Here is a 10,291-nt window from a genome sequence, read left to right as displayed (position 1 = left end):
CATGAGGAATGTGATACGGTTCCTTGATAGCTCAATCAATTTATTAAGGAAAAAATTACAAAAATCTTTCATTTAAATGAAAAAAATGAGGGAGCGGGCGGTAGCCAGTCAAGGGGTACGAAGACAAAGGGTGATTCAACGGGGACTGTAGCCTTCATGTAACCTCGACGAGGTTTGGAACGTTGATGATTGATTGATAGCTTTTTTTTCGGTGGTACGACTGTCGTACTCTTCGGTTCGATTAATGGAGCAGAGGTGTACAAGTGGCCCTCCGTTAAAATATTGTCGCTTGTTGCGATTTTCCACTCTGAAAAATTATTATTAAATTTTTTACGTCTATTCTTTTATTTGAAGACTGAAATATGTAAGGATGAATGGCACAAAAGTTGCAGGAATTTTTTCTGTAATTTTTGATGCAATTTTTCGAAATAATTAAATTAGTCTTAATTATGAATGATCATTAAAACGCAAAAGCGGCAAAAACTAGTTTTTGACTCAATTTAATGAATTTTAGCATAATTTTGCAAAAAACGTGTTTAAAAATACTTCTTTTTTTTCGGTTTATTTTTGACGAATTTTTCAAATTTTCAAAAAATACTCTTGATTGCGCAAAAATAACAACAAAAGTGTTGGACAATCTCCAGGGAGGTGATAAAGGACTGAATTAAGAGTTCTTACGACAAACAATTGGTTGAGCCTTCTTTTACGAGATATAGTTAAATTTTTAAATTAAGTTTTTCGTGCTTCGGATCATATATTTTTACTTTAGTTAGCGGAAACGACAGCTTTTGCGAAACTAAACAGATACCTGTTGAAAAAATCACCTATTAATGCCTTATGATGTACAAATACAAAAAAGCTTATGCAAAATGCTATCGACACGTATGGTGTTCCATTTGAAGAGAATGAGTTATTCAACTTTTGGCGTTTTGGCACACCCTGTATATCATTTGCGTGTTTCAAGTCAAAGACGACTATTTTCTAAAATTACAAGGTATTCTGAGTTTTTTTGTGGCAAATATGTCGGAAAATATTCATTGGCGACTTCGTAATAATTTTTCAAAAATTGGTCTTTTTTGTAAGTAAAAGTTAAATAATTCCAAAACGAAAATACATAAACCTCTAAGAATTTATACACAGTTACATTATTTTTTGTGTAGAATCTAATTTAATTATAATAATTATAATAATTTAAATTTATGCAAAAATATATAGGGCGTTCTATTTAACTGGTTCACCACCCTGTGTATAATAGTTAATAATAAAATTTTTAGTTTGTGTACTTTAAGTCAATCTACTGTGTAATATAAAGGGCATGGCAATATTTTAAATAGAAAAAAATTATAGTGCGATTACAACACACCCCTGGGTCACCCTACCATGCGATTTTTTGAAATTTTGATCTAGTTATCCATGACAGTTACGTTAATCCGATGTCCATTACGGAAATAAGATTTCAACATATTTTTTTTATGTTTTTCGGTGAACATTTTGGACATATTTTGACAGATAAAGTGATGCTGAAGTTATTTACTCAAACATTTCACTGCTGAGGTAACTGTCATTGAGAACTATATCAAAATTAAAAAAAATCGGTATTAAAAATTCAAATGAATTCAACAATTCAAACTCGTAAATCTCAATCTTTGCAAATTCTAAGTACGTAGTTTGTAGCACTGAACAAAACTCATTTTTTTATATTTTATGATAAGTGAGTACTAAAAGGGATAATTCCGGGGAGAAATGTGTGATAAGTTGACTTGCCTTGAAAACTTTTAAATATTTAATTCTAATACAAAATAAAAAACTGACTTACTTGAGATTTCAAGTTTTTTATTATATCTTAATTTCAGAATTCTCAAATTAAAAACAGTCGTTTTTTTGGTTAAAAATAATTGGAATAACTTGAGAAACACTTTTAGCATATTTGTTTATTGGCGTCTCGCTAAGTTTAATAGGTATTTAAGCCTGGAATAGAAGCATATTTTAACTTCTGTCACTGTTTCTGTTTTACAAGTGTTTTTTACTCGAAAATTATTTAAGAAATGCAATAAAAGAAGAGAGTTTAAAAGAAACAAAAAATTCAGTCGAAAAAACACGCATAAATACCTGATTGACGCATTTTCTAAAGTAAATTCATAAAGACACTATTTTGCACACTTATTATATTCAAATATGTCTTAATTTTTTAATAAGTACCAACCTGGGGTCAAAATAGAAACCGTATCTTTAACTGAATCTTCAAAACCATTCATTTGCCTTGTTGTCGAAGTCGAAGTGATGTCTAGCCTAGGTTTTGCTGCTTCGCGATCTGAAACTTCAGTAGGTTTCTCAGAGAAAACCTGGTCTGAAGTTTTAGTACCTATGGACAAAACCACTGATCTACTTTAAACTCAAAACTAACTTCAAACAAACCTGGGCTATGTTCTATTTCTCTTGTTGTTGTTTCAATTTTATTAGATTTATACTGGGATTCTAAAACATTTCGTTACTAAATTTGTTACTTCCTTAAAGGTAGTACTAACCTGGGATTAATATGGAAATCGTAACTTTAATTGAATCTTCAAAACTGTTCGCTTGGCTTGTTGTAGAAGACGAAGGTTTTGCTGTTTCGTTCTCTGAAAATTCACTAGGTTTTTCAGACAAAACCTTATCACCTGTGGACAAAAATTACGTATTTTTTCTTAAAACAGTACCGTCTAACCTGGATTAAGTGGACCAGGCATTCCTAATGCAAAAACTGTATCTTTAATTGTATCTTCGAAATTATTTGCTTGTTTTTGAGTGGATGTAGTAGTTGGTAGTCCAGGTTTTGTTATCTCCATGTCTGAGCCTACAGGTTGCTCTTGGTCTAGGCTGCTAGGTTCACTACCTACGATGGTAAAAATGTATTTTCCTCCGAACACATCGTAGCACTAACCTGGGCTAGTAACGTTTGCTTCAGGTTGCCAAAATATCGATACTATATCCTTGATTTTCTCTTCAAAATTATTTCTAGTTTGGTTTGGTGCTAGAGTTGTTACTGGAACTGGTTCAGGTTTGGTGGTTTCATTATCTGGAGACTCGGTCTCCCATACAAAACCGGTAGGTCTCGTTTGACTAAAATTTTGATAACCTTCAAGCCTGTCAGGCCATGGTTGCCCAGGTGGAATAATTTGGCCTAAAATAGTGCCCGGACTTGGTTGAAAAGTTGGACGATTAGGCTGATTTTCTATGAAAAACAACGATAGTACCGAGCACAGTACTAGAAATATTACAAACCTAAACTAGTATTAGGTTTATTGGTTGTAGTAACGGTCTCTTGTATTTTATTTTCCAAATTAATTGTGCTAGTGCTTGATTCAGGTAATGACTGAGTAAAATTTTCAGGCTTATCGGGCCAAGGTTGCCCAGGTGGGATAATTTGGCCTAAAACAGTGCCAGGGCTTGGGTGAAAACTCGGTCGATTGGGTTGGTATTCTGTGAAAAACACTAATAAAATTCTAGAAACTATAGAAACAACACAAACCTAGACTAATACTAGGTTTATTGCTAGTAGTGGCTGCATCTTGTATTTTATTTTCCAGAGTAATTGTGCTAGTGCTTAGTTCGGGTGACAATTGACTAAAATTTTGATAACCTTCAGGTTTATCAGGCCAAGGTTGCCCAGGCGGTACTATTTGACCTAAAATACTGCCAGGGTTTGGGTGGTGTGGAGGCCGGTTAGGTTTATATTCTACAAACATCAAGTTACAATTTTACAAGTTGATAATGAGCCAACCTAGGCTAAACACAGTTGTGCCAGGTTGTTCAGTTGTAGCAACAGTGTCTTTCATTTTATTTTCTAAAGTAATGCCAGGTTTCGATTGACTGAAATTGTGATAACCGTCAGGTTTGTCGGGCCAAGGTTGGCCAGGCGGTACAACCTGGCCTAAAGTACTACCAGGGTTTGGATGAAACGGTGGCCGACTAGGTTTATAATCTAAAAATCGATAGTTCACAGTGTGCTAATGACTAAACCTGGACAAAACCTAGAGTAACCCCTGTGCTAGGTGTAGGCTGAAATGTTTGTTCACCATCCCCAGGTTTGTTATAATCTAAAATCGACGAATTACAACAAGGATCATTATTTAGGCCTAGTCACAACCTGGAGTACTACTTGTCGAAGTTGTTTCTTTAAACCTATCCTCCAGGCTGACATTTTGGGCGTTATCTGGCCAGGGTTTGCCTGGAGGGACAATTTGCCCTAAAGTACTGCCAGGTTTCGGGTGGTAAAAGGGCCGTACCGGTTTATATTCTGAATTCTAGCAATGAGTAAAGATTAAAAAATCGACAACGTACCCAAATTAATTTGTGATTTGGCCAAAGAGACGCACATCACGAAAACACAAACAATTTTGTTCATCTTGAACGAAGAATGAGTACTGGCGGTACGGAAAATCCGCCGATTAACGGGGAACGAACCTGTTTGTTGCTTGCCACAAAAATTAAAAATAGCGAGACCGTTGACCGGTGGTTGAATCCTAATTAAGAAATTTGGCGGGATTGCAAAGTTGTAACCTTGAAATTAATTTTGCAATTTGTGAAATTGTAGCAAATTAATTCGCTTCTTTTTCATATTCATACGCGGATATAGTTCAAGATTAATAATCGGCTTCTTCAGTTCGGCTTAAAGACCTTGCTTTTCTTTTAATAGTTGATAAAATCAGGTAGAGGTTTAACTAATCTACTAATTTCGGTGTGGAGGTTCCTGGTGTTTTAATTTGATGGTGCGTGTCACTTTTGACCTTGGGCGCACCACCAATAATCGGCAAAATAAAACAAACTTTACATATACGATTTTTTTATTTACAATAATAATTATAGTGGAGCTTCTTTGGAAGAGTACATCACTGATAAACGAGATATTTATTGTATACAATCACAAGATCGGTTGAAGAAACGAACCTAAAATAGTATTAAAACTTGACTCCTCTGTTACCATTTTAGGTACATTTCGGCGCCACAGTTTGAAATTAAGTTGGCAACAAACTCTCTTGTTATTCGGCGTTGCCAACTTAAATTGATCCGACACTGATGAGTATTCTGAAGACCAAATTTGAGCAGTTTTTATTGCACAACAAAAGCGACGCTAAAATAATTCAGCGGAAGACGTCACGCTTTCGAGTATTACTTAATTTTTCAACAAAAAGGTGTTAACTGGATACAAATTATTCCGAATGGCGTAATAGTGCACCCCTGCGGCCATTACGACGAATAAATGCCAAATTGCGTGAGCACAAGGGATAATTCCATCACTTTTGAAAAACATCACCCCCATTACGTAGAGAGCACCGCCGATTTTTAGCTCCGTCAGTCCGGAAAATTCGTGCTGGAATTTTTTTTATTTTTATTTGGAGGGCAAAAAATAAGCAAATACCTCTGAAATTAGTAATAAGCCGGGGCCAATCCCCATAATTAGATAGAAGCAAGTTTCCAAAGTTTTGTATTTCTCGTGGAACGTCTGTTGATAAATTATGCCTAAAAGGGCCAACAGCCAGACAAACCAATTCATGAAGGAAGCCCAGCCGTCCTGAGGGAGCTGCTCGAGGGTCAGCCAGGGGAAATATGAGCCGGCTATGAACACGTAAATCATAGCCCTATCACATCGGTGGAGGACATCTTTGAGCTTTCTGCAAAATTCGAGCAATATTGCAAAAAAGCAAAAATTACGGAGGACTATAAATTAGGAGACATAATCGCTGGATTTTCTGAAACTAAAAAAATAGTACGGCAAAATAAAAATGAGGGCAAAATCGGTGCCAAATCGTTTTAAATTAATTTAAATATAACCAATTCATTAATTACTTGGAAAAAATGCAGAATTGTTGAGATTTGCACTCTTAACAGACTAGAAAAACGATCGACTAAAATTTTCATAAAAAACCTAAGAAAAAATTGTTTAAAATTTGCGCTTGGTCTCATATTTTTTAAGACGCTGGGAATACGGTTAAAGATACAAGAAAAATGTGAGATAAGTTGTAAATTTATTAAATAATTATTTGTTGCTTTGTTCCATATAAAGTTGTAAGTATTCGATGGATGAAGATTTTGTCGGAGATGATGAGGAAAATAACAACAAAAATAATATTTAAGAACAGCGTGAATTTTGCTAATACTTTTTTTTGAAGGGGGCAGATTATACGACACGACATTTCACATGTTCTTGAGTAGCAACAATTGTAATCGAAAGAAATTAAATCCCTTTTAAAAATTATAACATTGAAAACTTTACTACAATGATTTACTTTGAGAGCAGATTTTCCCAAAAATTAAAGCATTTACTCCAAAGTAAAAGCAAGAGAAAATGCTTTTACTTTTTACTTCAAGTATTTGCTTTTACTTTGACTTCGAGTATTTACTTTTACTTTATACTCATACTTTAAGTAGGTATACTACAACTTTATTCATGCGGCCCAATATCTGGAAGATTGTGTTATATTTCTTGACTTTTGGTATTTGGCATTTGGTAAACCGATGCACTATACTCTGTGACATATATTATGAATGTCGCTCATTTTTCAATTTTGTTATCACTGTTATCATAATGATAATGTTATCATAATGTAGTTCTAAATTCTCATTAAAATGCAATTTCTTCGGTTGTGATAAGTGATAAGACGAGAAAATTTCGGAATTTTCCACATTACTGCCTTTGGATCGCTGATAAGGGAGTTCGTGCTTATCAGTATAAATATTTGTATAAATAAATTTGAATCTGGGTGTTCATTGAGCCACAAACACAAAGTTAAATAACGCATATTAATTATAAAATCCCAGCAGTAGAAAATTTTATAAATCTTCTTCTTTTTTAATAAATATAGTTTCATAAAAAAACTAACTGCAATATGTTGTTAGTTTTTTTATGAAAAAAATGTTGTTTTATTATAAATACTTAGTAAAACAAATGTTATTCTTGGGGGACTTCAGTTTTAGAGTGCCTTCCACAATAACAATAATTGCTGGTTGATTGTTGTGATGTTATCATATCGTTCTTCAACACTGGTGATCACTTTTTACTTGGTTTGTAATTTTTTTTTATTTCACGAAATAGTTTTAAAAAAATTTCTTTCATAGTAATAGTTTAATTTTCCACCTCGTAGTGATGTTGTGCAAGGTGCCGCACGTGCTCCAGTTCATTTTGTTTTAATTTTTCTTCTATGTGATTATTTCTTTTTTACAAGTCGGTGATTATTTTGTTAAAACTTTTTGTTAAGTAGTTTTGATCAGACGCAGTTTCCTGAGGGATCGAATTTTCCCATAATATGGATTCTCGTATTAAGGGGTCATCGGTCTTATCTTTACGTAGATCTTCGTCCTTTTCATTGAGATTTGTTGTTTCCAACATTTCATTTTTTTCTGCACAACTGACGTGTGCCGAAAAACCACAATCCGCACGGAAAACCCTTTTTATAACGACAAATTGTTTGTAATATTAATTTTTTATAAAATTTTCGATAAAGTGTTCTCACTATTTTTATGTCTGATTATGTAATAAGTTTTTAATTTAAAATTTTAATTTTTCCCTTTCAGTTCTTGAACAGAAAACTAAAGTATCGTTTTATTAATTTCTATTAAATTCTTTTATCTCGGTAAATTCTTGTTTAGTACCAAATATTTTTTTACTTTAAACAAAACTAAATAATAAAATATTTAATAATGCTGGCTTACACAGACGGAAAGTTTTGGATTATGACTATTATTTTATACAACTGATAATGCAAAAAAAATCTAAGTAACTATTATGAATTTGTGTTTCGCGTTATATTTTTGTAAATACAGTTAAAAATACAGAAAAAAGGTAAGGAACAATGTTGTAGAGAACTTTCTTCCTAACATTTTTCTTGCTATTCGCAGCGTTTCGAAAAATATAGCAGAGTCCAAATTGACAAGAGTATAATTTTTTTAAATATAGTATACGATAAAAAATTTATTATGTTTATCTCTTACTATTGAGAATATAATGCTCTACCTCCCTGTATTTTTTTTATTTGCTATCTGTTAACCGTTACACAAATACAACCATTTTAAAAATGATTGCTCTGAAAACATAGACGGTAATACGGTAGTGGAACAACTGCGCTCTCTTGCAACATTAACGGAACCATCAAAGACGGGAACGTTTCGTTTCCTAATCTTTAAGTTTCCGTATTCTGACCATTTAGTAATAACCTGTGTATTATTGGTTGCATCACTAGTGTACATTTGGTTACATAACCTTGAAAATCTTTCAAAATTTTGATTTTGTTATTGAGTTTGATGGGGTGGGGGTCTTGGGATGGGTGAAAGGGACACGTACCCGCGCTGGTTGCAGAAAAAGGAGCAGTGAAACGACGTCGAAACGCTGAAGAGAAACACAAGTGTGGCCCCATAAACCAGCGCCGACATGGTTTGAGCACCATTTCGAGATCGTTCAAGTAGTTCAAGGGTGGCGAGGACGCTAGGTATGACCCATACGCCGTGGGTGACAACGTTGGCAATGTGTTCGATGGGTGTCGGTCTGTAAGCTTCCTGCGGTGGGGCCTTTTTGTTCATCCATTGTATCCTTAAATTCATGTGTAATAATGAGTCAAAAAATTTAAATTTTTACCTTTTCCATGTGTCCAAAGAGGTGAGTTTGTTGAAATAGAAGCAACACTGCTCGATGACAGTGTTACTTATCATTCCTGGAAAAAAGGGGTTTATGGTAATTGGGCGATTTATGGGGGCTTTACCAGGTAATGGATAAACAAAGCAGGCCCCCTCGGCCACCCTTTGCCCTTTGAACTGGGTTTGTTATTGTTTTTGACAAGTGACAGGTGACAGATGACGTCTGGCGGGCAGGACCGGGGTCAAAATTTTGAGGCCCAATTTTGATTTTTTACAATTTAATTTAAAGTGTTTCTCTAGTCGTAAAATTACACCAAAAACTATTTACGTACTTGTTTTTACAGCGACGCGACGCACCACGATTTTCACCTAATTTTGAGTACTTTACAAAATTGGAAAAATAGATGTGTTCTATGATAAGATTAAATTGTGCGGTGATAATAAAACAAAGAACTTACTTTTTTATTTTTTGGGTATTTTAATGGCCACTCAACGCACCTCTTATTGTCACTCTTTGAGTGCGGCGCTTATTTAATAACTTCTTTACACAACATCGAATTTTTATGGCTTCAGATCAATATAAACCGAAGGACGAAATATAAAACAATACTAGAAATTGGTCAACAAATTCCTAAATACATAAAGCGTTGAATTTACTGTGCCCAACCTTGAAACCGAAGCCGGATAATTAGTAGGTCGCTTAATAATCATCATGAATGTACCACAGGTCGCGTGGACGATCCTATTACAGTAATAATCGTTCAGAATTATTCAATAAATAAAAAAAGTTGGCGTTTTTTGACTTTACAAGAGTTTTTGCAATGTTGCCAACTTAATTTCAAAGTTCACTTTGATTAGCAATTTGAGTAAAATAAATCAGAACTAATTTTCTCATTACTACGTACATTTGGCTGTGTTAAAAAAGCGTGAGTATGCAATACACTGTAGTGCTATTTCGTGTATAATCTGTAATTATAATTATCAAGCGGTTAATGTGATAATGTTTTACCTTTGAATATGCGAAACACTTGCACTTGTAACCGGTTGGTTTTTAAATGTGGCAATTGCGGTGATTCTAGAACACGTTATGATTATGTAGTTGGAGTTACTTGAGCTTCATTGATTTTAATTAAAGGAACTATTCAAGTCTTGAAAAATGCGTGCTTGTGATCTAAAGATGAATTATGTAATAAAGCAATTTAATGAATTAGTCTGCGAGGCACGTGATGTTGGAGTACTATCAGTTTATTCATTTTCGATTCATGGGTAAAGTGGGTTTCTTGAAAAAGATACGTTGAACTTATCGCCTTGCAATTGAACGAAACCGTTTAATACTATCTTATTAAAAAATAACGATTTGGTTTAAATAAATAACACAAAAATTTTAAGAAATAAACTGAGTTTTTGTAGGTACAAACGCTTTGTTGGAAAAATTGAGAAACATTCTATTATAGAAATATATATGTATTTTGTTTTTGTAATTGATATTTTCACACCAAGTAATAAGATTACCTATGAGGTAAGTGTATAATACAGGCTGGTCCATTCCAGCTCCCGTCTTCTGTAGCTCAGTTATTAGTAAAATTAGACTTTTAATATTTTGTAGATGTTTTTTATGCTCTACGACATATTTCAGGAAAATATTTTTGATGATCAATGTCCCAAAAAATATGACATCATAATA

At 33.8% G+C, this 10,291-nt stretch overlaps 2 protein-coding genes across 5 annotated transcripts; both read right to left on the bottom strand.

Moving 5' to 3' along the window:
• Positions 1 to 23: 23 nt before the first annotated feature.
• LOC103313871 (mucin-12) lies at positions 24 to 4,478 on the bottom strand. Of its 2 annotated transcripts, none has more exons than XM_015982412.2 (12): positions 4,321 to 4,478; positions 4,124 to 4,276; positions 4,011 to 4,076; positions 3,761 to 3,961; positions 3,509 to 3,715; positions 3,262 to 3,459; positions 2,921 to 3,211; positions 2,705 to 2,872; positions 2,526 to 2,657; positions 2,416 to 2,475; positions 2,204 to 2,362; positions 24 to 307 (listed from the first exon to the last, which is right to left on the bottom strand). In XM_015982412.2, the coding sequence occupies exons 1-12, from the start codon at positions 4,382 to 4,384 to the stop codon at positions 69 to 71; spliced, it is 1,938 nt and encodes a 645-aa protein (XP_015837898.1). In that variant the 5' UTR covers positions 4,385 to 4,478; the 3' UTR covers positions 24 to 68. The 2 variants fall into 2 exon arrangements, with proteins under 2 accessions (XP_015837898.1, XP_008196479.1); XM_008198257.3 differs by having other exon boundaries at positions 4,127 to 4,276.
• Positions 4,479 to 4,805: 327 nt separating this feature from the next.
• Positions 4,806 to 9,764, bottom strand: LOC659403 (uncharacterized protein). 3 transcript variants are annotated; one of them, XM_015982418.2, is made up of 5 exons: positions 9,617 to 9,764; positions 8,609 to 8,684; positions 8,318 to 8,563; positions 5,399 to 5,651; positions 4,806 to 5,350 (listed from the first exon to the last, which is right to left on the bottom strand). In XM_015982418.2, the coding sequence occupies exons 2-5, from the start codon at positions 8,680 to 8,682 to the stop codon at positions 5,153 to 5,155; spliced, it is 771 nt and encodes a 256-aa protein (XP_015837904.2). In that variant the 5' UTR covers positions 8,683 to 8,684; positions 9,617 to 9,764; the 3' UTR covers positions 4,806 to 5,152. The 3 variants fall into 3 exon arrangements, with proteins under 3 accessions (XP_015837904.2, XP_015837905.2, XP_008196480.2); XM_015982419.2 differs by lacking the exon at positions 9,617 to 9,764 and adding an exon at positions 9,066 to 9,229; XM_008198258.3 differs by lacking the exon at positions 9,617 to 9,764 and adding an exon at positions 8,733 to 8,890.
• Positions 9,765 to 10,291: the final 527 nt, after the last annotated feature.

Source organism: Tribolium castaneum, chromosome 6 (genome assembly GCF_031307605.1).
Source record: "Tribolium castaneum strain GA2 chromosome 6, icTriCast1.1, whole genome shotgun sequence".
Classification (NCBI taxonomy): Eukaryota; Metazoa; Arthropoda; class Insecta; order Coleoptera; family Tenebrionidae; genus Tribolium; species Tribolium castaneum.
This window is presented reverse-complemented; position numbering and strand designations above follow the sequence as displayed.